The following is a 27,067-nucleotide window of genomic DNA, read 5'->3' as shown; positions in this document are numbered from 1 at the left end:
GTGCCCAGAGCTGGGGGCACGGCCAAGGTGCCTTGTCTGTGATCGTGCCTTGAGTGTGTCTCTGCTCTCCGCAGCTCAAGTCACCTTGCACACTTGATGACACAGCTCGTGTCCCTGGGTGAGGTCATGGAAGGCCCTTCTGGGCACCTGTGGGCTCTCAAGGCCCACAGGGTGTGGAAGAAGTAGGCCAAGGTGAGAGAAGGGAAGGAGGGGGCTTCTGCTTTGCAGTCATTTCTGGACCTTTTAAAGAAGTCCTGTTTGCCTGTTTTAAATGATGCTAGCGATTGAACTCAGGGGCTTCCCACCAAAATATACCCCCCAACCCCCCCCTTTTAAATTTAATTTATTGGTACATTCTAGGTAGACAGTACAGTTACATTCATTACTGAGATCTTGTACCTTTACATGCCAGGTCTTGGTTCTCATTTTAACCCCTTTTTATTTTTAATTTTGAGATAGAGTTTTGGTAAATTGTCCTGTCTGGGCTTGAACTTGTGATCCTTCTGCCTCACCCTTCCAGAATGCTGGGATTACAGGCATGAACTACTGTGCCTGGTAAAGTCTTTTCTTTATTCTGTAAATAGTGGGAAGATTTTCCCCTGTACTTCACACCAGGCCACATAAATCACTGTCCCACCAGAACAGAGTACGTCTTGCCAGCAGAGGAGCTGGTGCCGGCCATGTGGGTCTAGATCTGGGCTGGCATGAAATAGCCCTGGGAGGGAGGGTGTGACCTCACGCGAGGCCACCCCACCCCCCAGTGTGCGTGCCAGTCCTTCAGCCTGGGGTCCTGCAGCCGCAGCCTCCTGTGTCTCTTTCACACTGCCTTACAGGCACTCTCACGGTGGCTCTTAGTGCCAGGGCCTGGGCAGGGTTGCTCGTGCAGCTGGGCCGGGAAGCGGGTGAGCTCAAGGGAGTGTGAAGCTGTAACTGCTTTGTTTCTCTGCAGAGGGAGCAGAAGAGGGTACATGGGCTATTTCCGCCTGAGGGGCCCCAGGGGCCTCAGCATGTCCCAGTCTAGCTCTTGTGTCCCCTCTGCTTCCTTACCTGTCTCCTTGTTCTGCTTCGACAGGCAGATGGGTGTGGACCCGGATCCACCCGTCAGGGGTCAAGCCCTCGCCCAGGTCTGGCTTTGCAGTGGCTGTGGCCCCCAATCATCAGATACTGCTGTTTGGGGGTGTCTGTGACACAGAAGAGGAAGAGAGCCTGGAGGGCGTGTTCTTCAATGACCTGTTCTTCTATGATGCCACCAGGAACCGCTGGTTCACAGGGCAGCTGAAGGTGGGCTCAGCACCAGTCGTCCACCCAGAACATAGCTCTGGAGTCCATACTCCTTGTGCCCTCACGTGTCCCCATTCCCTTCTTCCCAGTGAGGTGTCCACACACGCTCCTGCAAAGTGGCATCCTTGCTTCTGTGTGTTGCCCAGGCGACAGCTTGGAGCCCTCAGCCCAACCTGGTACCCACTGACTGCTTGGTGGTCCCTGACCAGGATGGGGGATGTCTGCTTAACAAGGCTGTGCTGTGTCCCAAGCTTGTCCCAGGTTTCCTGTCAGGCAACTGCTACCCAGGATCTGCCCAGCATAGGCCGAACAGTGGGTAGCAGTCCCAGGAGGGGACCTCAGTCAGCCTCAGGGTCTGCATGTGTTGGGTGAGCTGGCTCCGGGCATGTCCCCCGCTCAGGCCTGTTGCAGACTCGGGCTCCTGTCACAGGGTCTCCAAGCCAGTGGGAGCGCAAGGTATCTGGATTGCTCAGGGCCTGACATCAGGAGGAGCACAGCAGCAGAGGCCACAGCCTCTCCTCTGTGGCTCCCTGGAGCACTGAGCCCAGATGAAGTGTGGTAGTACTGTTCTCAGACTGCTTGGTGCTTCTCAAGAGGACGGGGACCGGAAAGCTTTCTTGTGAGGTTGGTTGTTGTGTCCTGGGTATGGAGTAGAGCTCGGTGTCTAGAGTGCAGGTCTGACTTGGGCAGGCCTGGAGGTAGTGGTTGGGTTGTTTGAGTATAACGTGGCAAATGTTGTCTTGTGAGGGTTCTGTTCTGTGAGAAACCACAGAGAGAGCTGAAGGGTCCAGGAGAACTGACTGACTGTAAGGGAACAGTGACGCTCAACAACTAGGCCACACACACCGAGAGGTCCGACTGGAGACTTTATTCAAGGGGTGGGGGTAGAGAGAGAGGAGGAGGAAGAAGAGAAGAGAAGAAAGGAAGGTCCTTTTATCAGTTTTGGGCTAGGCTATTGATTTTTAATGAGGAGTGAGCTACTTCTAACCTATCACAGGCCAGATTGCCTTTTATGGGTCCAGCCCTGCAGACACAGGTTTCAACTTCTCTGGACCACTGTCGCCTTGGCGGGAGGGAAACCAGAGATAAGGGCATGAGGTCATTTTAGGAGCCAAGATGTACCAGGAGAATGCAGCCTGTGAGGCGGTGTCACAGCGTCCTTTAACACCATCAATTCCCTAACACTGACCGTGCCAGGAAGATGGGACAGAGATGGGGGACAGTGGTCCTGAGGGGAGGCTGGCAGAAGGACTCTGGGGTTGAGGGCCCTGCCCGGCGCTGCACTGTGAGTTATCCTGTTCTGGTCTGCTCTGTCCTTGGCAGAAGACAGGGTCCAGGAAGCGCTGGTTTTGTGGCCTTTTAGGGAGAAGCGCTCCCCGAAAGTGAGCCAGCATGCATACTGGGCCTCAGCCAGGCCTTGTCGTGCCACGTCTCTCCCTGTGTGGGGTTCGCTAGCCCACACCGAAGAGCCTGGCGGGGACCTGCTCCTGTCCCCACAGGCGCATAGTGGCACTCGGGGTGGCACCGCCCCTGCTCTGTTCTTCAGCCTGGGTTCTGAGCACTTGTTCTGTTACCAGGGGCCCAAGTTGGAGAAGAAGAGACGGAGGCGGGGTGGGGCAGAGGAGCACACGGATGCCGACGGGCATGAGCATGGGCCAGCAGGTGCCCCGGAGCCGCTGGAGGTGGTCAAAGAAGTGGTGGCCGAGGATGGGACTATAGTTACCATTAAGCAAGTGCTCAGGGCCCCGAGCCCCGTGGGGCCGTCCCCATCCAAGGACGAGGATGGAGTGTTGGAGTCCAGCAGCCCCAGGATTGAGCCGTGCCCGCGCTCCAGTGCTATGGTGGCCGTCAAGCACGGGCTGCTCTTCGTCTACGGTGGAATGTTTGAGGCTGGCGACCGCCAGGTGACACTCAACGACCTGTACTGCCTTGACCTGCACAGGATGGAGGAGTGGAAGGCCTTGGTGGAGATGGACCCAAGTAAGTGGGGTGGGGTGGGGTGTCCCTGACTTTGGGCTGCTGGGCTCCCCTCAACTGTGCCAGTGAGCCTCCAGGGCTTTTTCTGCCTCTGGGCCACTCTGAGAAGAGCAGGACCTGGGGGTAGTGAGGGCCTGATGATGGCCCAGGATCCAGGCTCCTGGGTGGGACCAGCCACACATGTATCTCCCTGACTTCAGATCAGGCAGGGCTCGCTCCTCCCGGATCCTGCTATGGAGCCTCTGGCCAACCTGGCTCTTTTTTTCCCAGTACTGGGGCTTGAACTCAAGACCTTGGGCTTGCAAGGCAGGCTCGGCACCACTGAGCTAAATCCCCAGCCCTGGCTCCTCTTTTTTTTTTGTCTTGAGACAGGCTCTCGCTGTGTAGTTCAGGCTGTCCTTGAACTTAGCGTGTAGGCCTCACACTTGCAGTGATTCTCCTGCCTGAGCTCTTGAATGCTGAGATTGCAGGTGTGCGGCACTATGCCCAGCCTAGCTTCTCTCTGACCTAGACTTCCTCTGCTCTCTGAGCCTTGCACTCTCATTTACCCATCTGCCATTACTAATTTTTGTAAAAATGGAAAGCAGAACATGGATGCTTAGGAAGAGGCTCAAAGCTGTGTGTGTCTCCTGAGAACCATGGCCAGGTGCTGGACTGACGCCGGCTTGGGAAGAAGTGGCCTCCAGCATGCTGCTGATGCCCGAGGGGAGCTTGGCTGTGTCTCTGCCTTCCAAGCCTCACCCTGTCTCAGCTCTGAGGAGACCCAGTCTGGTTTCTTACCTGTTCCAGGGGTCATGCAGGGAAGTTAGGGCTCACATTCCAGTCAGAGTGAGGGGCAGGGTCCTCTGTCTGCAGGCTCTCTGCCCCCAGGCCGCAGTGATGATCTGTGTCCATTTTGCCTTGGAAGAGACCCAAGAGTGGTTGGAGGAGACGGACTCAGAGGAGGACAGCAGCTCGGCCAAGGGTCCAGAGGGGGGAGATGATGACCAGGATGAGGACAGCGAGGAGAGTGAGGAGGAGGAGGAAGAGGAAGAAGAAGGTGAGTTTTCATCAGAACTTGCCGGGTGAATGTGGTTCTGAGCAGATGGCAGTTCCTGGTGTGGTTTGGACGGCTTGCTGCGGACAGCGGCACCGTGAGACCTCTCTGGAGTCCTGTGTTCCTTCCCTCTGTGTTGAGTGTCTCTCATTGCCCTTTTCTGGACGGAAGGAGCCACGGCACCCAGAGGTGGCACCTGGGCAGCAGTGTGAGGACTACCTGCCCAGGACAGAGCAGCACTGGCTGAAGCTCACTCGCGACAGCAAAGAAGGGAAGGCACCAGAGGCAGCCCAGGCTGTGGCGAGGACTTTCTTTGATGATTCAGTTCAAGGCACTGGAGGGGCCAGCAGTGAGGTCGCAGGGCAGTGAATTCCCTTCTTGCTGTTGAGCGTCACTCACCATGGGTCTCGGTCTGGCAGAGCCTCTGCCCTGTCCCGTCTGTGTCAGGGTGGGCTTAGGGTGAGAGCGCCCTCTTGGAGGGCCCAGAAAGCCTGTTGCTCTTCTAATAAAGCAACTCTTGTGTGCTGTGTCACCTTTAAAGCAGTACCTGTCCACGTGGCTTGGCTTAGTTTGCTCTGAGGATCTCTTGGCAAAAAGTTTTGGATGTTTTCGTGTCTACCTCTTCCTTGTGGCCTTCTTGGGAAGGACCTGGTGGAGATTATGGTTTGCAAAATGACAGAGGAAGGGGAGCTGGAGAGCCATGGCTCCTGGCGGCCCCTCAGTGTCCAGCACTGCTGGCTGCGGGGCTGGGTGCACTTTGTGGGAGTCTGGTGTCCTGAGCATGGGCCGGTGCCTGCTCCAAGTTGATGATGGAGATCAGTTTGTACTTTGCATAGTTGGAATGAAAGTTGGCCTTTCAGTTGCTGCTGGTGCAGGTTCCCCTTCATCCTGATTATCTTAACGGTGAGAATGTGGCACTTACAGCTTTCTGCTGCTTGGTGTAACCCTGTGCCTCCTGTCACCACCCTGGAGCTAACAAAAGCTGGGAACACCTGACAGAGCAGGGCCGTGGCTGTGCAAGCTGTGGTGGGCAGGAAGGGGTGGGGCCTCCTTGGCCAGAAACAGCCACATCCTTCCCCAACTGTTGTCTCAGCAGTGCCTCAGCCCCAAGAAAATCAGGATCCCTTGGAGCGGAGCCGCCCAGGTTTGGGCTTGGAAGAAGGAGACGCAGCTGTCAGCAAGACTGGACAGTGTGTGTCTTGGTGGGCAGAGGGAGAGCTGGCCTGAGGGACCGCCCCAGCGCCAGCCCTCACTTAACTTTGCCCGTGGCACGGTAGAGTGCTCAGGTGTCAGAAAGCTGGGGGTCCAGCCCCAGGCACAGCACCTGCCTGCCTGCAGTGCCAAATCTGCACCCTCATGTGGAGCTGTGGGGAAAGGTTCTCGTGCCACTAGGCCAGGTGGTCCCTGGGGACACTTGTGTTGTGAGGGTGAGTTGGCTGCACTGGGAGCATCCGGTGTCCAGGCAGTGTGTGGCTGGTGTCCAGGATGAAGCGCAGCGGCCTGTGTGCCGTGAGAGCCACCCTTGGGCGCCCCCGGCTCCAGGGCTGGTGTCACTGAGCCCTCCTGCCTGTCTGCCTATGTCACCCCTTGCTCCTGGGAACAGCCGTGTGCCTGATGGCACAGGGGTAGCCCCTGGCCCCTGGCAGGCTGTGTGGAGTATGAGTGGCTCCTGCCCACTTCCCAGGAGCACCTGAGCTGGCCCTGTGGCTGTGCTGCATTACAGTGAGTTTATGGGGCCCATTGCAGGCATTGAATTTCTTTGGGTTGGTTGGATTGGAGAATAATTAAGAGAACTACCAGTTAAGCTTGGAAATCCTGTTTTGTTTTGTTGTCCCCCCTCTCTTAGGTGTAACAGTGGTATTTATTCCATTTGAAAGCTGATTTTTTTTTTAAACTGAAGTGCGGAGGAGGGCCATAGGTAGGTGACAGTTAGAAATATTTCCAGGACCACTACTGGAAGCCGCCTCCCCCATGGAAATGGAGCCAGTTCATGTCAGAGTCAGGTGACCAGACACAGCCCACAGCCATGCTGGGGAGTGACCCCTCAATAGTGTGCTCCCATGAGGTGACAGAGGAGTTGCCTAGGGAGAAGACTGTTCCCTCGCAGGATGGTGACTGGCCCAGGGCCGGTGAGCGTGTCGTTAGGCTGTCACTCTAGTCAGGTCCCGGGCCTGCTGTGGCGGCTTGTGTGGGGACCATGTGAGTGGACACCTGTGGCCAGCTCAGACAGGACCCGACAGTTCCTAAGACCGGTCACTGCTGCTTCCCCAGATCTGACCAGGGAATCCCAGAGGGCACACACAGAGACCGTGGCAGCGGGTGGCCACAGTTTAAGGTACCACAGTGGTCACGGCATCCCTGAGTCCACCTCGAGCCCATCGTGTCCCTCATCCCCCGCTGGCCTGTGAGCTGCTGGGAAAGTTCCTGGGCTCTGCCTGGGAGGACTGAGCCGTCACGCTGTGGAAAACAGAAGTGGGAGGGGAGGATATCACACTGCAAGATCCATCCCCATGCCCCATGCACAGTGTGTGGGCTGTGGCCGGGCCCTGGGAGACTGACAGCCTGCCGTGCAGCCTCACTGCACAGGTGTCAGGCTGACCACCTGTGTGAATGAACTCACCATACGAAAACGCCGGCCTGGGGCATTCATTTCAGAGCTGTGTTCACCGCACGTCTCCTGCTCAAAAGGTAGCCTCCTGCATAGTTAGGACAGGCTCTGCGCCCTACTGAGGGGCCTGGTTTTCTCCACCCTGCACCTAGGCAGCAGAAGGGACTTCAGGTACAGGCACTGCTTTAGAAGGAGGTGACACGGGTTTTCCGTAGTTTCAAAGGACATTTATTACTGAAAGGAGCAAGCTGTCTTTAATCTTAGCAGTGTCCCTTGCTTTCAGATGGTGACATACATAGTGATATTTATCTGAACAGTTACATTCATCAGAGAAGGTTACTGTTTCCAGTGTGTAATTAACCAAGCCATTTCCAGCTGAAACGAGGCCAAGGGGAACTTTAGCCACCTTTTCCATAGGAACAATCGGTACATAGCGGGCATTTCCTTCCCAGTCACGCACCAGGGGAAAACATGGAGGAGCCGCAGGTGACAGGCCAGCATTCACTGAGCACTGTCTGCGCAGGGCTCATGGGTTCCCTGTCAGGCTGTAGGGCAGTGTTTCTTTGAAAACCGTGAGTGGTGCAGATGGGCAGAGTCCACCTAAAGCAGTTGGGGTCCACTTTGTGGAAGGGAGGAGCAGTAGGCCAGGGTCAGGTACGCCACCCATGGGTACATGATGGCACCGGCCCTGATCCCACATGTGGGCCAGGGTCGGGCAGCCTACAGATGCTCCAGAAGCCAGGTTTCATCTGGCCCATGTCCGAGCAGCTAGGGCTCCTGGACAGCGTGGCGGTGCCCTGCACCACTCCACTGTGCCTCATGCCACTCCTCCCTGCCCCCCTGAGCCTGGTGCCTGAGGAACCACCCTAGAGCACAGAGCCCAGCCCACCTTGCCAACCAGTGTCTGCCTTGTGAACCTGGGTTGGTATGGGAGCCTTTTGCTGAAAGCGAGCTGTCTCCTGATTGAAAATGATAATGTTGAGCTGGGTGTGGTTGTGCACGCCTGTAATTCCAGCATTCGGGAGGCTGAGGCAGGAGGATCGCTCACTGTGAGTTCAAGACCAGCCTGGGCTACACAGTGAGTTCCAGGTCAGTCTCAACTACACAGTGAGACCCTGTCTCAAAAAACCAGGAAGAAAAAAAGATAATGTTGAAAGCTAGGCGTGGTGGCGCGAGTCTGTAGTCCCAGCACTAAAGAGGCTGAGTGAGACAGGAAGATCATTATGAGTTTGAGGCCAGCCTGGGCTACACAGTGAGACCTTGTCTCAAACAAAAAGACATGGGGAAAAGGGAGTGAAGCCTGGGCATGAGCTCAGTAGTGGTGAGATGCTCACAGCACCCACAGACGGCATTTGTCTGCACAGGGTGCCCTGCAGCCAGCCTTGGGGAACACCAAGGACAGACACTGGCTGCTCTGAGCAGCAGCCTGGGTGCTGGCATGACTGCCACAGCCAGGCAGAGTCAGGATGGGTAGTGTGCTGTGCCAGCGGGTGCCACCAGCAGGATACCCACTCAGCCCCAGGGGGTGAGGAAGATGCCCCAGTCTGGGCTGCAGCTGTCACCAAGCCAGGGAAGCAGAGCTGGAGACCTGAGGCCCCATGCAGCAGGAGACAGTAGTCGGGCACGCACACAGGACACTGGGCTTGAGCGCCTGTGTGAGGGCAGTCTGCCTTGGGCTGGGCCAGGATGAGGTAGGTGTACAGGCTGCTGCTTGCTGCTGTGCCTGCTCTGCCGTGCCTGGGCCCCAACTCACTGGGCGTACAGCCAGTTCAGCCCCACTGCGGCAGGGCTGGCTGCCCCTCGGGTCAGGAAGAGGCGGGAACAAGATGTTGCCCACTCCTCTCAGCCTTCCACGTTGGATTTCACGAGTGCACGAACTCCGGAACCAGCATTTGTGGGGAGACAGCCATACTCTGGGGTGCTCTCGTGCAGTCCTGCTCAGCACCAGGTGGCGGCCACACAGGTTTCCTGCCTGCATCAGCGCAGGTGCCCGTGTCCCGAAGCCGCTTTAGCTGGAAGGGCTGCAGGTGTCAGCCTGCAGGCCTGGACTGCCTGCTTCTGCACTCCGCCCTGTTCCCAAGGCCCTCACACCTTCAGGCGTAGGGCTGCACTGGGAAGATGCAGCTTAGCTGTTTTATTCTTTAAGGCTGAGTGAACAACACTTCATGGCACTTGGGGACAGATTGTTTTCTGTCTTTGCTGACTGACTGCATTGCCTGTAGCAGCCAGGCCTGGACCAGAGAAGGAACCTGAGTAGACCCCCGCGCTGGCCAGGGCCAGCCTTCCTCCTTCTGGCAGAAGGTGCAGTCCTGTCCTGGGCGACAGTGAGACCCCTGAATGGCACGACTTGCCGTGTTCACTCCGTGTCCTGGGGCACAGAGACTTCATCAGCTGTCCTGTCGTGGAGCTGTGCAGAGAGATGTTTTAAATTCTAGTAGGCACCTTTATGCTGAATTTCTAAAACCAAAGGCAAGCCAAGTTGGACGAGACCTGTGAAGACTCTGTGAAGCCAAGCTTACTGCAGAAGGGAACGTCACCCTTCAGTTGGCTTGAGCAGTGTTTGGTTGCACATATGAAGGGGAACATGCAGCCATCCATGGGAAGCCTTGGGGCAGATCGTTGGCCCTGGATGTGTGACCCTGGCCTGGTCCCCGTCGGGCTGCAGCGCTCTCAGCATCTGGGAGGTGGCTGTGGGCGGCCAGCTGCAGGTCCAAGTGGAAATGGTCGCACCTGGAGGAGGACCTGTGCTGATCAGCTGTTTGGAAATCTTTAAAGGACAGCAAAAAAGAACAACGTACCCTCAAAAAAGAAACATGTTTTGTGTATCCCCCAAGTACTCATCTGGCACCCGCAGCACTCGGGCTCGGGGTTCAGCACCCAGGGGCTTCCGCAGGAGCTCCATCTTTATGTGGGGTGGCCGTGTGCCTGACACAGGGCTGAAGCCAGGACGCACGGCTGTCCCGCTGCACCCTGGGAACCCACAGGGCCTGAGGGAGGCCAGGCCAGGAGAACAACCGTGGCCCTGCTCAGTGCCCGTGAGGAAGAGCCCCTTCCACCTCGCACATGGAGTTAGGAGAGAAGAGGCTTCCTGACAGCTAACTTTGACTGGGGGATAGCTGGCCAGAAGGTCTGTCTCTGAGCCTCCTTCCCTGCGGCGGTCTGTGTTGCATAGTGGCAGTTTCTATATCAAAATCTTCCTTATCAATTATTTTGGGCTCTGGTACCTGCCTGATCTGTGTCTTTGAGAGTCCACTCTGCTAATGAATTTGGAATGCAAAAGAATGCATATATATTTTTCAGTTGCCTAAAGTTGTCCAAGCACATTGTCTGCATTGACAACTCCAGAAGGCACAAGGAAACCCCAGATGCGGGGACTCTGACTTTTGGTAAGGGACACAGCCAAGCTGCTGGCCCAGAGTGCCTCTCCTGCCTCTTCACGGCAGATTTCTGGGAAGTGAGCTGGTCCCCACCCCATGGGGCCTGGGTGGGATCTTGGCACAGTCACTGAATTTCTCTCTGCTTCTGGTTTTCACATCTGGAGCATGAAAACAGTTGGTGAGGGCAGGAAGTGGTCCGGATGCGGCTGCTCTGGTCTGTTAGAACTGGTCAGCTGCTCTGAGCCTAGGAGCCACCCCGCCTTACCTGCTGCTGCCCTCTTGCTCCACATCATGGATTTCCAAGTCCTGTGGCAGGGAGGCAGGCTCTGGACAGACGGAAATGCCTGCTGGCTGCAGCAGGATGCTGTCTGACTGTCCCATGTGGAAGCCAGCTCCGTGTGCTTTGTGGAGCGCCTCACAGCCGGGTGTTTTGGTCTTGAGCAGATCCACTCCACTCCCCGTGTCGGGAAGATGGCTGCGTCCTCACACTGTTCAGTCACCTGGGCAAGAAGCCACTGGTGGTGCTTCGGAGAGTATGCATTCCCGGCACTGTGCTGTGCACGTCACCTGAGGCCACCTGTACCTGCAGCAGATGGTACCCGCGTGTGTCAGACCTTAGGGGTACACAGGTCTGGGATCTCTATAGTTTCACGCAGGCGTACAAAACACATATCCCACTTGATGGTTCTTAGGGCTACAAAGAGCAGGAATCTTTATTTGGTTCACTTCAAGTCTGCAGCAACCAACTTGTTATTAAAAAAGAGGAACGGAAAGTAAGATGTACAAAAAGATGTAATATCCCTTTAAAAAGCAACATTATCAGAACTGTACTGTTTCATCTCCTGAGCCTCCCTCCCTCTCTGTCGCCTAAACCAAACCATGAGAAGGAACAGGGAGTGAATGGATAACGGAAAACAATAAAACTGAATGTAACTGGAACATGCTCTAATCTTTAGTTTATTTCTGGTTAAAAATATAGCAATCCAGTGCAGTGTAGTAAAGAAATCTGCTCGAAAGGTAGCAGAGAGACAGCTAAACATAAGCAAAGCAAGGCAGAGTCCATGAGACGGGCTGTACCCAAGAAGACTGATGGGAAGTCACATCCAGGGCCTCCTCAGGCAGGAGCGCAGGGGTCCTGCGTGCAGACTCACCTGGACCGCCCCTGGCAGGTCTGTGCACGCAAGAGCTGGGGCCACGGGCCCCATGCACCCCAGGAGGGAGGCAGAAACAGAAGGGACCTGTTTGTGTCTGACTGGACTGAGTTACATCACACGCCTGGGGAGGTGCTGGATATGCAACGGTTTCTGGGAATTTCAAGCCACTGGGCTTCAGTGGCTTTCCTGTCCCAGGCCTAGACCCGCTCTGGAGTAGCACTGAGGCATCTGGAGGGAATATGCATATCTGGTAGGGGAAGTTGAGGCAGGCACAGTAAAAAGATGTGAGAACCCGTGGAGGTCAGTAACAGCCAGAGGTGGCATCCCATATGGGGCGTCACTGCCAGGGACACAGAAGCCTGAATATACATCCTGCATACTAAGTGCAAAAATGCCACATGCTCAGAGCCCAGGTGTGGTGTCAGACCGTCCTCGGTCAGCCCCTGGACGTCTGCAGCACAGCCTCCCTGGGTCTGGGGGAGGGTGGCTGGACAGGGCAAACAATGAGTGAGCGAGGATGGGAGGAATAAGGACTTTGCTTTAAGACTCGTGTGGGGCAGTGCCGAGGAGGTGGGGGTCGTGGTCTGTTTCTTGGGGCGGAGAGAGAGGCATGGCCCTTCCCCCCCTTCACTGTGCAGCACAGATTTAAAGTAGAAAGGGCTAGGCTGGGACCCCTGCTTCCTGCGCCTCCCACCCCAGCGTGTCACCAGCTGTTCCAGAACGTCGCACGTCTCCCTGCGCCTGGCCAGCTGGGCTGTCCCAAGGCCGCCACCTCCCACCTCCCCGACTGGAAGTGTGAGCACGGCAACGCCGTAACAACATTCTTTTTGCTGCTGGTTTGCCGGGATTCCTTCTCCACATCAAGCTGGAAGGTCGGCGTGCTGGCCTCCTCCTGCCATGCCACACAGCGTAGTGTTATACAAGCAAAGAATTTTGGCTAAAATCCAAAAAACATTACCCAGAAAAAAAGGCAAACTGTGAGTAATACCCAATCATGTTGTTCTTCTGTGAAAAGACTTGGAAGTTGTGGGGCTGTCCAAGTTAGGGTCATTCCCTTTTTGTTGTTTTGCTTTTAACGGCCTTCTGTACACCGTTACTTTTGCAATCCAGACAATCATATCAGATGAAAAAGTTAATAAACAAAATGGCAACTCCAATGTTGAGCAGGATCACCATGACGACCAGAATGGGAGCCGAGCCCTGGAACAGAAGGGAGAGCAGAGATGAGAGTGGCCGCCGCATGCCACCCACCCCATCCCGACCAGACCGGATGCTGCGAGGGCTGGAGGATGAGTCGGGAGCAGCAGCTTGTAATTCTGCGGTCACAGGTGGTGGGACGGCTCTGAGGGCCTTGGCCAGCTTCCCAGTGCCCTGGGCAAGAACCCAAGTCCCTAAACACCCAGCACCAGCTTTACCTGCCAGACAAAAAGGCTCCTCCAGTGGAACTGGGTGTCCGCACCTAGTTGTTTCTCAGATGCCGCCCCATCCCCTGCACCAGACATCAGTCGTGACCCAGAGACATGGCAGGAGTGGCCATAAAAGCACCTCCTGTGAACTTACTCCTCCAGCCACCCTCCGGGAGCGCGTCTGTACTCTCCGTGCTGGCTTCCTGTCTGGCAGATTGTTCCCGATTGCCGCATGCCAGGCTCAGAGCCCAGGGCCTGGTCCCTCCCCAGGACTGCCCTCTGCAGTGATAATCTGCAGACGCCTAAGTGTTGCCACACTAGGCAGGGACAGAGCTACTCGGAGGGGGACCTTGGCAGAGCCGTCCTGAGACCAGGTGACACTCCAGTGCCACTTTGGGGTGGCCGCCTCCCGGAGAGGCCTGGCCCAAGAATGGAAGATGCCAGCAGGCCACACCCTTGCCTGGGGCCACAAGCAGGCACTGACCTGGAAAGGCTGGGCATCCTTTCCAGCACTGCTCCCAGCCTGCCCACAGCCATGAGGCACCTGGAAAGGACGTCCCTCCCTCCCTCTCTCCCACCCCTACCGACTGTAGAGGAGCCACGCATGTGCTTCTACCCAGGCCAGCTGCAGCATATGCCAAGCAGGGGAACTCCAGGAGTGCCCAGGAGCAGAGATCCTGCTACGGTGAGAGCGAGGCCTTGGCCTAAAGGCCACTTCCTGCTACCCCCACCCCTCTGCTCAGAGGCTGGCTCTCCCAGGCTGAGCAGTCCCCAGAAGTGCCTTCCTACAAGGGAGACACCTGCTCCTGAGCCCACCCAGCTCCTCCCTCTCAGGTGAGAGTGGAACAGCTCATTTCCCCCAAAGGGCCATCAAAATCACTACATGACCGGCGGTGCCACTCCTACACATCACCCCTCCCCGCCCAAGCCACATCCACTCAAGAGCTTGTGCGTAGATGCTCATAGCAGCCTGAAAGTGGAAACCTAGTATCCAAAAACAACGAGTGGGTAAGGAAAACGTTCCCACACAGTGGAAGGTCGCTTGTCTGGGACGAGGAACGAGGCCCTGGCTTTGGAAGACACAGCACCAAGTGGGGGAAGCCAGAAAGAGGCCACTTACTGTGTGAGCCCTTGGACACTAATTGTCCAGAAGAGACACATCCACAGACACAGCTGATGCCAGGCTGGGGCTATGGGGGTCTTCTGAGGTGATGAGAGTGGAATCAGTGTTTGCACAGCTCTCAATATGCTAAAACCACTGAATTGCACCTTCAGAAAGGTGATGTGCGTGCTACATGAACTGTCGGTAAAACTGGCCAGGAGAGCAGGTGTGCCCAGAGCGAGGGGCAGCTTCCCAGGCAGGAGCACATTCCAGACCCTGGGGAGCATTACCGGAAGCCCTGGGCCCTGGGGAGTCTGCAGGTGACCCTGGGTGTTCTCCATGCCCAGTGAGAGTTGGCCCACAATGCCTACACTCTGCAGATCTGTGTCCCCTGTCAAGTGTCCTTCCTTAGTGACACCTGCACATCGCACTTGCCGAGCACCCTGGGAGTGCAATGGTTACGCAGTTTTTCACATGGAACTCCGTAATTGGTGATGACTGAATATTCAGAGGTGGGCCTCAGCCTCCACACCACGGAGAGCTGAACCAGGCCTGCCTGGGCTGTGCTGTGTACCCCCAGTGCAGGTACCCCTGTCTGCTGGCCACCTGCATGTGCCTTCCCCAGGAACACCCTGCCCGCAGGACACACTTACTTGAGACTCTAAAATGTTCTCACCTAAACTCGGGGCAACAAAGGGCCTAAACTCATGGACTCTGGCTGAGGGAGGAGGATGCAGATGGCCCGCCCACACTCCGGCCTCCCTGGGTGGCAGCAGAGTGGGCCCCAGGACTCCACTTGGCAGGAGTGGAGGAAGCTGGCCTAGGAGCTTTGTCCTCCCTAGGTAGAAAGTTGTTTTGGAGGTGGCAAGGCCTTGGGGTGGCCAAACCCAGTGTACTCCCTGCCCCATGCACTAGTCAGACTAGCCCTGCAGGAGCAGGGAGATGCCCAACAAAGCGAGTCCCGGAAGAAAGGCCATCACCCTCATGGAGGGAAGGAGACTGTGACTCACTGTCCCAGGGTTGGGGGATGTAGGCCAAGCAGGCACCCTGAGGGGTCCCAGGAGCTCAGAGGCCTGGTGCGTCTCCACACACACCCCAGCACCATCGCCTACAGCTGCCACCAACCACGGCAGTCATGTGCCATTTCCAGGAATGGAGCAAAGGGCAGAGCTGGAGAGAGCACCCCAGTGTTCCCACCCACAGTGACTGCATCCATAGGCCAGAACCCATCTCCTGTGCTGAGCAGTGGGGACTCAGGCTCTGGCATTTGCCGTGCTGGGCCTTCTGCTGCCCCCACCCACTGGTACCTTGACGTCCCTCCCCACTGCCAGGTTCCCCAGGTGAGGGAGATGCCCTCGGCAAGAGGACACAGGGCAAAATGCAGAGCCATCACAGCCCTCCCAAAGGCCTCTCCGTCCCCGCCACAAACACTGGGGCTCCCAGGCGAGGTTTGGGCAGTTTGTGTCCTTGCCACCCTGTCTTCCCTGGGGGACAGCATTGCCCTGGGGATGGGGGACAAGTGGGTGAGAACAGGAGGGCAGGACCCAGAGTACCTGCAGGGTCCTTCAGGGTGGACCCTCGGGCCAGGCCACCTACTCCGGAAGCCCCACACTGGCCAACCCCAGCGAGCTCAGATTCTAAGCACCTCGAAGAGCCAACTCGGTGAAGCAGGCTAAATATAGAGCCTGTTCCTGCATCTCCCACCCCTGCCGTCACTCCCTGCTTCCTAAAATAGCCACGCACACAGCCGGTTGCTGCAACATCGGGAAATAGAGTTGTAAGTGCAAGCTGGTATTTCGGTCCCAGCGGAGCGTTCGGGCTGCCCTGGGCCTGGGGGAGGAGAGTGCTGGGGTGGGGGGTGGGGGGTGGCACGCAGCCAGAGGCTTCAGGTGGAGGCAGGAACACCTCAGCGTGGGGGATGGGGGGAGTCCTGATTGGGCACCTCTGCGATACCCCTACAGGGCATGGGGACCCTGAGGCCAGGGTAAGCCCTGGAGCCTGCATCTCCCTCCCTGGAAACCAATCCCTGTTCACAACCGCAGCTCCCACTGAGGTCGAGGCCCGGGCACCAGGATTTGCCGCCATTGCCGCAGGCATCAGCTCCCAGGAGCAGGGCGCAGGCCCAGCCCCGCATCTGGCCCCTTCACTAAAGGGGCCTGGACATGGGGCCTCCTGGGCTCAGCAGGCCTCATCCTGTTCCTCTGCCCTCTTTTCCAAGCCCAGGACACCCAGGTGGGAGCAAAAGCCTCTGGCCGGGAGCGGCTGGGTCCGAGGCTGGTGGAATACAGGACAGGTCTTTCAGGAGTTCTCTTAAGTGGGTGAGCCTAGGCCCCTTTCCCCACCTAGCCATGGAAGCAGCACTTGGCCTGGGGGCCCCCCAGTGTCCGCAACGCCCAGGCCAGGGGCACAAGTGGCCACTCACTGTGCTGGACTTGAGCTCGTCCCCGGCCTCCTCATCGGACTCCAGTGCCACAGGCAGGGACTTCCGGGGTGGCGAGAAGGTGAGGTCCCACCGCAGCAGCCGGGGCTCAGCACGGTCCCCCAGCCGCAGGCTCTCCAGCTTCTGCACCATGGGCTCTGCGGAGGCCGGCCTGAAGTTCTCTTTGCTCTGGGACTTGGGCCTCAGTCTCTGCAGCCCGAAACCCCGGTCCTCAGGCACACGCCGGTCGGCCCCTGCGCCCCGGCTGTGGCGCCGCCTCTGGGGGTGCACCTCCTGTGAGCCCGAGTCCATCCTCAGCAGCGGCTTCATCTCCAGCTTGTAGGTGCTGGGCTGCTCATCTGGCTCGGGCAGCCTAGCGCCCCCTGAGCTGGGGTTGCCCCCTCTGTGGTGGGAAGTCCACGAGAACGCAGTGGGGGACTCCGTCCGCCGCTCCCGAGGCTTGGGATTCCCAGGCAGCTTGTGACCAGAACTCCGGGTGCGGAAGTCCTCAGCTGGGTGGCTGCTGCGCAGGGCACCACCTCTGTTGCCCCTGGAACCACCGGCCCTCTCTTCGCCCCAGCTGTTGCGGGCATAGTCCCCTCCCCGGCCCTCCACTAGCATCTGAATGTCCCCACCCCGCTCCTCATCCACAGAGACCTGCCGGGAGAAGTGGGCCACCTTGTTCCTAGAGGTGGGTGCTGGTGGCGGTGTGGCCGAGGGGCTGGCGGGGAAGCTCTGCAGGGGGCTGTCGTCAGGGGTTAGGTCCGAAGGGGTGGTGCCCTTGCGGTACAGCTCAGGGCTCTCCTGCTGTAGGGGGCTCCCGGTGGACATCACCTCGATGTCATCGCAGGACACCTGGTGCTTCGGCCTCTGGTACTCGAGCCCTTGGAGGAGGAGAGAGCACACAGTGGTCACACAGAGCTGCACCTCCTACACACCCTGGTGACCTGGGGACTCGGCCTGTTCTGCAGTGGTCCGGGTGACCTCCCGGCCCCCACAGAGCAGAGGACAGCACCCTGCCTGGGCCCACACAGCTGACCTAGGAGGTGCCAGAGCCCAGGGAGGCTGAGCAGCAGCAGTTCTGTGCCGTCGCCTCATCCTCCTGGGCTGGAGCTGCCTTCCCTGCAGGGCCCCAGGGACCCCTAGTATCTGGCTTCCAGAGGCAAGGCGCATGCACACGCACATACACACACAACACACACACACACACACACACACACACACACCCTGCCAGCCCAAGCAGAAGGTCCCAGAGGCTGGGGCTGAGCCCCACAGCCCTGTGGGTCGGGCACAGAGCTCTGCCAGGGGCTGTGACCCATGGCCACAGCCAGGACACCAAGCACTGTGATACCTGACCACTCTCCTGCCTTCTGCACCAGGTCTGACTTCCTGCAGGAAGTTGGGGGGGGACCAGTGGTGATGCTGAGGTCCCAGTGACTTCCTCTGTGGTCCCAGAGCCTGGTGCAGGACAGAACTTGTGCAGTTCTGCCACACACAGGGTACTGGGCCCAGTGTGGGTATGCCAAGATGCACTGGGATTCATCACAGGCCTGATCCAGCCCTGGGCCCTCCAGCCGCACCCACCTTCCCTCGGGCACAATTGGACACTAGGATCATGCCCAAGCCCCCTACAACACATGCACCCTCATTGGATTCAGCTTCCTGGGGCCAGCATTCCTATTCCTGGACACCAGGGACCCAAGAAGCCAGGATCCGAGTCTGCAGGTGTCCTGTGGCTTCCTGGTGAGACCATCCACTGAGCAGATTTGTACCCCACAAGGGGCAGCACCCTAGTTCAGGGTCCTCCTCAGTTAATGTTAGATCCAGGCCGTGTGATTCTCTGGGCAGGGCCACTGTGCCTATCATGGCAGAACTTGGCACATTTTTGGCTCAATTCCAGTATCTTTGACCCCATCTTGTGTCCAGGGCACCTGGTCCCCAGTCCTGCCCCTGGACTTTGTGGGTAATGGGGCTGTCAGCAGGAGTGACCTGGGGACTGGACGCTGCCCTGGAGGGACCAGGCAGAACAAGGCTCTATACTGGGCCCGCTGAACAGCCCCAGGCCTTGGAGCTGGAGGCCAAAAGCCCAAAGCCTGAGCCAGGGATGTAGCTCAGTTGTGTCAACCCCACCTGGCAAGCGCAAGATCCTGTTTGATTCCTGTTCTGAAAACAAAACAAACACCCACAGCTGGACCCTGGAAACTTGTTCCAGCTTGCAGCTCAGGCCTTCTCTCTCACGTTTTGCTGTGACCTTTCCAAGATCCCGGTAAGTCTTTCTCTGAGACAGCAGCTCCTGCCCACGAGGGCCAAGCCCAGCCCCTGCTCCCCATGGGCCACATCCTGTCCAGCATTCCTCTACTACATTCTAGAAGGAAACAGGATGTGCTGGGATATTGGGGGGACATTCCAGAACTGAACCAAGACCATCACAGACTGATACAAATGCCCAGTAAACCTCAGGCAGAAGATGATGTAGGGGAAAACCCTAGGGGCCGCCTCCTGGGTGGTGGCTCTAACAGGAGCTACAGCCTGGGGGAGGAAGGATCTGCTCCCAACCCGTCTGCAGGCATGACGCCGCAATGCCAAGTCACTGGTCTGGGCCCCACCTGGGGCGTAGCAACCCTGCTGCCCCCTTCAGGCTGCTGAGGCTCAGGCCCAGTGGCCCCAGAGGACCCCTGTGCCTTGTCATAAGGAAAAGAGACACTTTCCAAGGAGGCAGCTTCAGATTCAGGACATAGTCCCAGGCCACCCCTAGGGAGCAAGAGCTGCAGCCAGCGAGGACTACGTGCCAGACAGGGACCAGAACAGAGGCCAGAGGTCCAAAGTCAGCCATGGACAGGGCTGGCCACTGGGGGGGGTGGGTGCTCAAAGGGGCCTCAGTCAAGGCCTCGGCTTCAATGGCTATAGATTTTTCTGAGTTGTGCTGGTACCACTCCACCTGTCTTGACTGTGCTGTGTTTCAAGGATGCTTGGAGTCAGTGCACTGCCCAGTCCAGATGACCTCAGATCTCTAACCTCTTTTTTTTACTTTTTGATACCGGAGAATGAACTCGGACCTTGCACTTGAGAAGCAGGTGGCAGCAACAGCTAAATCCCTGACCCATCTCTAACCCCGACTGTACCCACAGGGCCTTCTCCCCAGTGCTGCCGTGATTGATTGCTCCAGGCCTCTCGAAGGCACTTCTTTCAGGGCCTCAGAAGACACCAAGTACCCTCCTGTTCACACATGGAAGCTGAGTTGCTTGAGAGGATGAAACAGGCCCTTGGCAGTGGAACCAGCTAATGACATGCAGGGCTGGAGCGGGGGTGACCCACGGGCTGGGTTCCACTGTGGCAGCAGGTACCCCTTTGCCCCCACACTGCACGTGGCTTGCCTGGTAGAGAGAAGTCAGAGCCACCTGTGCCTGATAGCTGTGCTGTCCAAGCCCAGGGTGTCCAGGCCTCCAGAGGCCACCTCTGAGCCTGACGCATGGGGACCGGGCAGAGCCCATCAGGGTAAGGGTTGGGGAGACAGGGCAGAGGGCCCTTTGTCCTTCTGACTTTCTGGACCAGATGTGGCAGGCTTGACAAAACCTCACCCCTTCCACATTCAGCCAGAGTACCCGGGGAGGTGGTACTACACTGTCTGTAGGGCGACCCCAAGAACAGGCAGCGGGACTGCCAGCCCTTACTGCAGCCTATAGAGCACGGCTTCCTGTCCCTGCACCAGTGGCCAGTTCAGGGCTGTGCCTGGGACTGTGGGTCCTGCTCCCACCCCAGGCTAGGTGTGGAGATCCTGTCCCCATTCTTTGGGGCTGTGTGGCACAAATGAGACTACCTATTGAGGCCATCAGGGCAGTGCATGATAGCCCATGAGACCAGGATGGGGCCTCGGCCACCCTGTGCAGCCTGGTGGCTGGGGGACCAGGTCACAGGAAAAAACACAACACAAAGACACTGGCTGGGCAGAGTCCAGCCCACATCAGGGCCCAGCAGCATGGAAGCCACTGACAATCCATGCTAGCCCTGGCCACACACACAGCTGTGCGCTTTTCAGCACGGGCAGGTGGGCTGGGTTTAAACAGAAGACATGGTCCCTTAAGCTCTCCACAGGGCCCACAGGCTGGTGGCTGCCATGCTGGATGTAGCAAATGGTATTCCATCCTCAAAGGAAGTTCAGGGCGATGGGGGGGCAGCACACATGGGATGGGTGTACATACAAATGTGTTGGGCACTCGGCTGTAGGAAGGGAAGTGGGCGATGGTGAGACATCTGCTCTGGGCAGAATCTGAGACCCTGTAGGCCTTGGGGACATGTCTGATGCCACATCCACCTGAGCTGCCCCATCAGTCAGTGGGACTCACCATTTTCCCGGTGCTGGAAGGAAGGCGAGAACTCTTTGGCAGTGATCCTGGCGATCCGAGCTTCCTCCTGAGCTTTCTGAGCTGCTGTGAGGGCTGCCTCAGCCTTGGCCCGAGAGTGGGAGGTCCTGTGGAGACGGGAGCAGTGAAGGGTGACAGGAAGCCGAAGGGTGGCTAGCAGCCTCACAGCAGCAGGCAGAGGCTAGGTAACCTCATCAGCCTCAGCCTTCAGGATCTTGTTTGTTCGTTCCTTCATTCATTCAGCAAACATCATTGGTACCAACCAGCCCGGATTTAGATCATACTGGGAATGTGTTCTTACTGTCATTGAACATGTGCGTGAAAAGGCCAAGCCAGATGAGGCCACACTCACAGCAGACTGGCTTCTGCAGCCACCAGCAAGCAGGAGCTGCTGAGCTGCCAATAGCCCATCACTCACCCAGCCATGAGCCAGGCCCCAGGAGGGGCAGATGTGATGCCCAGGACCACACATGGCAATCCCAGGGCAGTGGTGACCGTAGCCACTTCTCCAAGATGGAGGGGCTCCAAGTCTGGGGGGGACCCACTTGCTGCCCACAGACAGCTCCTCACTGTGTCATCCTGGAGCAAGGGGCAGGGTGCTGCCCCCACCCGAGGGCCTCGACCTCAGTCCTGAAGCCCCTGTCCCTAACAGCAGTGCACCGAGCACAGACCCAGGACACATGCCCAGGCCCTGTCCTAACCCTGCAGCCCTTGTTGGCAGTAGGTGCTGCTGGGTGACACCCCAAACCCTCCATTTTTCTCAAAATCCTGCTATGCCAACAGGAACAATTTTGCCAAGAGAAAGCTATGCATAGACATACAGGAACACAAATCCCAGCCACTGAGGACACCCCACCTGGTCCCCATTTCCCTTGAATACCTGCTTCCCAGGCATCCCTACTTCCTCCTGAGACACCTTCGCGTGGGCCCCAGAGATTGAAGAAAAATCCTTGTGCCAAAATTTAGCATTGAGAAAATTCTACCCCACCAGTGGTTTCAGTTCCTAGAGTTGGGAAGATCAGCCATCTCAACCCCACAGTGACCCCAGGTCCCTGAGCACCAGGCAGGAACCACACCTGGAGGTCCCCTGTAAATCAGGTGGCGATGACAGAGTCATGGAGATGAGCTATTAGTAAAGCACTGACCAGTCCTGCTTTGCCGTCAGTAAGGACAGATCACTGAGATGCCACTGCAGAGCTCTAGGCCACCCAACCACCCCGTGTCCCTGCAGACCTGGGAGCAGCCCTGTGTGGGAACCCCCAGTGCATCTCAGGGCACGGGGGGGTCCTGCTTCTGGAAGCTCCGGCAGAGCAGGGTGACCCCGGCTGGCAGAGGAGCCCTTGGTCACACTGGCAGCCAGTGAGGTGGCACCACGCTCATCTCTGCAGGGGACCCTGATGCCCAGATAGGTGTGCAGGTCTTGCTCCTCTGATAATAACTGGTGGAGTGCCCAGGGCTGTGCGGCCGTCCACTGTCCTCCCACACAAGGAACTTGAAGCCCACATCGGCCCAACCCTGGCTGCCACTGGTCTACTTGTCCTGATAGATCTGCCTACTCTGGACATTTTATACCCACCTGCTTTTGTAGGTTCTCTCCTGTTTTCATGGAGGTGAAATCCCCACAACATGAAATGAGCCACTCTAGGTTGTAGAGACTGAACCTGTGGTGCAGAATCGGGCAGCACCCCAGGCCTGAACCTGGAGGATGTTCCTGTGTATACATCACACACGTACAGGAAGAGCAGGTTGTGCCAGCCCTGAGTAAAGGGGTCAGGACAAGGGCATCTAACAGCAGACCTGAGGCAATGCAGGGTCCTTTCCAAGGAGACTCTGGGACTTGGCTGGAGCCCAGCTCTCCAGGTAGTGGTTCCTGCCACTGCTGCTGGGTCCCAACAGCCTGGAGCCCACACCTGGGTGATAAGGGGGGCACTCACAGGCTACCCTGCATGGTGATGTCACCACCTCTCCCTACCATCTGCACCTGTAGCTCAGTGCAAAGGCCTGGGGTTCAATTTCCCCAGAAGGTAAAATGCCAAAACAACAGTTCCCAGGGGAAGGGCAGCCAGCAGGTGCTATCAATTTATGGAACCAGAACTCCAGGTGGGCAGAGGAAGGCCCTGGATCCTGCAGCAGCTGCTTTGAGTCCTCAGCCCCTCCCACAGGGACACGGTGACCATGCAGACCCCACCTGTTGTGCCAGTGGCTAAGAAAACCAGCCAAGGATGCAGAGAGAAAAAAATCTGAGCCGACTGCTGGAGAGCACCCCACGCTAGCCAACCGAGCAGATGATGGGAATGGTGTGGGAGGCAGGGACCTTCCCTCCCGGCCCACTGGTCCTTGGTGTGGGTCTGAATCCTGAGGTGCGCCAAAGCCCAGGCTGCATGGCTCTTGGGCTGGTGCGTCATCTGCTGTCCACATGTTCGCACAGGACACTTGGTGCAGACTGGGAAGACAGGGAAGATGTCATCTGGAGGGAGGCGCGGGGTGACCTCCCCACACCTTGACACCAGCCAGGGAGAGGCGCTGTGCAGCTCAGATCTAGATGTCCCCAAGACCACATGCCCAGAGGCGGAGCTTCTGGAGAGTGATGGATCATGGGCTCTGTGGTTGAGTTGTTGTTCAAAGGTGGGGTCTGGTAGAAAGAGGCGCATCCTGGACACCCCCATCTCCCTGCAGGGCCCCTCTCTCCTCTACTTCCTGTCTAAGGCACGGTGAGCAGTCATCTCCACCATGGCGCCGTGCTTGGAGATGGCTCACAGTGGACTGAAACCTCTACAGACTGAGCCAGGATAGACCTTGCCTCCCTTAAGCTGCAGTGTCGGGCCACGTCTCAGACAGGGAAGTCACTGAGACATCCATGTGACTTCTTACCAGCAGGCTGGTAAGAGGATAGACGTATTGTCTGAGCCTCGGCACCTGTGGCCATGTGATCAGCAGCCATGGGAAACAGGTAGGCATCCTGGCTCTACCTTGCTCTCCGTTCTGAGCCGGAGTCCTTGTTCTTTGTCCCAGGCAGCCATGGGACATGTGGCAGAGTTGTGGGAACAAGGAAACCTGCCCTTGTCTCTGCTGGCAGCCCGGGCTGTCCTTCCTCACAGACCCTCCTGACGCAGGGACAGCTAGGCTTCTGCCTGCGCTACCGTGGCCACAACCCCACCTCTGCCCTCCTCCTGGCCTGGGATCGCCTGCCTGCCTGGCGTGATTCCTGACGGGAGGACAGCCAAGCTGAGGGAAGTATCCCACCTGCTGCCCAGCCAGGGAGAGGCCTGCAGCAGTCAAGGCGGAAGAAAGCTCGAGCCTCTGCGGCTCCCAGGCCTGGCTGCTGTGCTGCCTTCCATGTCTATGGGAAGCGTGTCCCTGGCTGGGAGGGCGCTGCCTGGCCCCCACCGGCTCTGTGTCCCTCAAGTGGTCCTCACCTGCTGGGGTTCAAGGAGTTGGGGACCTGAGCACTGGCCACCGTGGGGTCTGGCTTTGCCCCTCTGGGAGCTCCCAGTGGCATCCCTGCTCACCCTGCCAGCAGGCCCCCGTCTTCTGCCACAGGGCTTGGACTCACACTCGATTTGAGTTCTCAATGCAGCTAGAGTGCCCAGGTGCTTCAGATCAGGCCCAGGCTGTCCCTGTTGTCACTGATGTCTCCCCCGGCTGGGGTCCTGGTCAAGTGAGCACTGTGCAGGCCTCTTCTCCCTCTTGGGATTCTGCTCTTTCTGCCTCATGTGGTCCCAGCAGTGTCACACTCCCCACGGGAGGCCCTCGGGGACCCCACAGTGGAGACCGAGGCCAGGTCCCTGCTGCAGGCTCCACACCTGTCAGAATCCCCTCTCCTGCCTCCTGCCCACTCTGAGGCTCAGGACGGCAGGGCCAGCCCGGTCTGTGTCCTCAGGACCAGCAGTGGCCCACATAGGGACAAGGCCTCTTTGGGGCTGAACAGACAACCGTGGTTTCCTTAAAGGCTGACGGCCAAGAGCCAGAATTTGGAGCAAACAGATGCAGGAAGTGCCACATCAGGACCAGGGAGTGTCAGACACAGGACATGTCACTCGAGGACCAAGAAGTGTCAGACTCAGGAAGTGTCAGATGCAGCAAATGTCACACCAGGACCAGGAAGTGTCAGTCGCAGGACGTGTCACTAGAGGACCAGGAAGTGTCAGATGCAGGAAGTGTCACTCAAGGACCAGCAAGTGTCAGCTGCAGGAAGTGTCAGTCGCAGGAAGTGTCAGACGCAGGAAGTGTCACATCAGCACCAGGAAGTGTCCCACCAGTGCAGGGCCATCCCTTCACTGCAGCCGAGCTGTTCTCACTATTCTCGTATTGTTAAGCAGCTGCAAAGAGTTGCCCACAGCCGCAGAGTGACGCGTCCCTTCAAGGACTGGTCAGTGGAACCGGATCCCGCACCTCCTGTGGGCCAGAAGCACACGCCATTGCGGCATGAAAGTCACTCTCTGCTCTCCAACTTTTGAGTTTCCATGGGAATAAAAACCAACACTGCCCGCTCTCGTGTTGGCAGTGTGTTGAGTTGTCCTGCTTTAATCTCCTACCAGGACCGCAGGGGACCCCAGGGACCCTTCCCTGCCTCAGGCCTGCAGGGGCCACACCTGTCTGGGCAGGCACTTTCACGATGCCTCCATATTGCAGAGAAGCGAACTGCAGGCCACACACGCTCAACTCCAGAGACCTGAGCAGGAAAGGCCACAGGGGGACAGGGACAGCCCCACTGAGAGCCTCTCACACTTCTTGGTGTCCCCGAGGCGCCCCAGGTCCCTCCCCAGCATGGTGTAAGGGGAGTGCAGATGGGGCTGTGGGTAGAGACACCATGGAGCCTGGGTGTGCTGCACACTGAGGGGCCCCAGTGACCATGCTGCAGGCTGGGAGCCAGGCCACTGGGGAGCCAAGGGAGGGTGTTGGGTCCCCATGCTCCACAGAGCGAAAACCGAGGCCTTGGAGATGCAGGGATGCACCCTGGGGAGCTCTTGCCTGGGCGTGGGGCCTGTGACAGGGCAGCCTACGGTGGCCAAAGCAGCAGGGGCTCCTCCGCCTGCACCTGCTCCTTCCTCCTGTGTGCCCAGAAGACTGCAGGTGCCACCCTGGTACATGCACACAGGCTGGTGGCATCCCGGAACAGGCGTGCTAGAGTCCTGAGCAGGGGCTGTGACAGTCAGCAGAGTGGGCTCTGAGCCAACGAGACTGGCACCCTCCTTATCCAAAGGGAATGGCTGGACATGGACAGGTACCAGGAGGACACACCGCAAGTCACTCTGGAAGTTGTGTCTGACAGCTGACACATAGGCGAGGAAGGCCTGGCCCTGGAAGCTCTGAGGGGAGACAGTGTTGATGACCTTACATCACCCGTGGGGACCCTAACACAGGCACAGGGAAAAGGGCTCATGCCTGACCTGGCAGGAGGTGCCAGAGTCTGGGGGCACCAGGGGTGGGATGCAGAGTCCTGGCAAGACCCCGACCATGCCTCCTCCCGAGATTGGCTGAGCCGCTGGCCTTCAGGGTGGTGTGGGCTCGGCCTGGATTCTGGGCAGCAACATGCAGAGAAGCCTGCCGCCAGGGAGGACAGGCTCAAGCAGCAGCCTCATCCACTGGGACAGGGCACCAGCATCGCCACAGGCAAGACCTTAAACATATTTTACAGTCAAGGAAAAAACTCTCTCAACTGGGCACCATGGGGCACAGCGTTAATCCCAGCTCCTCGGGAGGCTCAAAAATTCGAGTGCTGCCAGGGGAATTTAGCAAGACCTTGTCTTAAATAAAAGTCAATCTTGGCACTATGAGAAGCTGAAGCAGGAGGGTCACAAGTTTGAGCCTGGTCTGGGTAACTCAGGACCTGTCTCAAAATTTTTTTAAAAAAGATGTGCAAAAGCCTTGGGTTCAATCCCTGGTATAAGAAAGAAAGGAGGAGGGAAGGAGTAAGGGAGAAGCGGAAGAAGGGAGGGAGGGAACAGAGGGCTGGGCATGGAGCACTTTGGAGCATTCTGGACACCTGCAGCCCAGTTACCAGGGCGGTACCACGTAAAAGGGTATAAAGGTGTAAAACGAAAGTGAGGTTCCCTCTTTGCTGTTTGTTTTTGTTTTTCATTTCTTGGTTTCAGGGACTGAACTTAGTATCTTGCACCTGACAGGCAGGCAGGGTGCCCCTGAGCTACACCCCTGGCCCTTTGCTGGTGTTTTAAGGCCATTGGTTCCCAGAGCTGGAAAGAGGCGGGGGAGCTTCCTGCTCACCCAGGCCATGGCTGCCACAGTGGTCCTGCCACTTCTTTCTTTGTCTTTCCTTGTTCTCTTCCTCCATTACTCCTTTTTGTTAAAAAAAAAAAAAAAAAAAAAAAAAGAAAAAAAAAAGTTT

The 27,067-nt window shown here is 57.7% G+C and overlaps 2 protein-coding genes across 4 annotated transcripts in view; one reads left to right on the top strand and one right to left on the bottom strand.

Moving 5' to 3' along the window:
- Nucleotides 1–7,948, top strand: part of Klhdc4 (kelch domain containing 4) — a 38,686-nt gene extending 30,738 nt beyond the window's left edge. For 2 of the 3 annotated variants that reach the window (XM_033757834.1, XM_010627500.3), the window contains 4 exons: nucleotides 1,073–1,281; nucleotides 2,859–3,261; nucleotides 4,166–4,297; nucleotides 4,466–7,948. In XM_033757834.1, coding sequence (XP_033613725.1) covers nucleotides 1,073–1,281; nucleotides 2,859–3,261; nucleotides 4,166–4,297; nucleotides 4,466–4,506 — 785 coding nt within the window. In that variant the 3' untranslated portion in view covers nucleotides 4,507–7,948. Of the gene's footprint in view, nucleotides 1–1,072; nucleotides 1,282–2,858; nucleotides 3,262–4,165; nucleotides 4,298–4,460 lie in introns of all 3 variants that reach the window. The other variant, XM_010627503.3, reaches the window with a different exon arrangement.
- A 167-nt stretch (nucleotides 7,949–8,115) lies between these two features.
- Jph3 (junctophilin 3) overlaps nucleotides 8,116–27,067 on the bottom strand; it is a 56,995-nt gene continuing 38,043 nt past the window's right edge. The window contains 3 exon segments of the mRNA XM_010627504.2: nucleotides 8,116–12,633; nucleotides 16,364–17,244; nucleotides 20,704–20,828. Of these exon segments, the coding sequence (XP_010625806.1) occupies nucleotides 12,553–12,633; nucleotides 16,364–17,244; nucleotides 20,704–20,828 (1,087 nt within the window). The 3' untranslated portion in view covers nucleotides 8,116–12,552.

The sequence above is a fragment of the Fukomys damarensis genome, unplaced genomic scaffold (genome assembly GCF_012274545.1).
Source record: "Fukomys damarensis isolate Sample0158 unplaced genomic scaffold, DMR_v1.0_HiC HiC_scaffold_32, whole genome shotgun sequence".
Taxonomy (NCBI): Eukaryota; Metazoa; Chordata; class Mammalia; order Rodentia; family Bathyergidae; genus Fukomys; species Fukomys damarensis.
The sequence above is the reverse complement of the archived record's forward strand: the minus strand, read 5'-3'. Positions and strand labels throughout refer to the sequence as shown.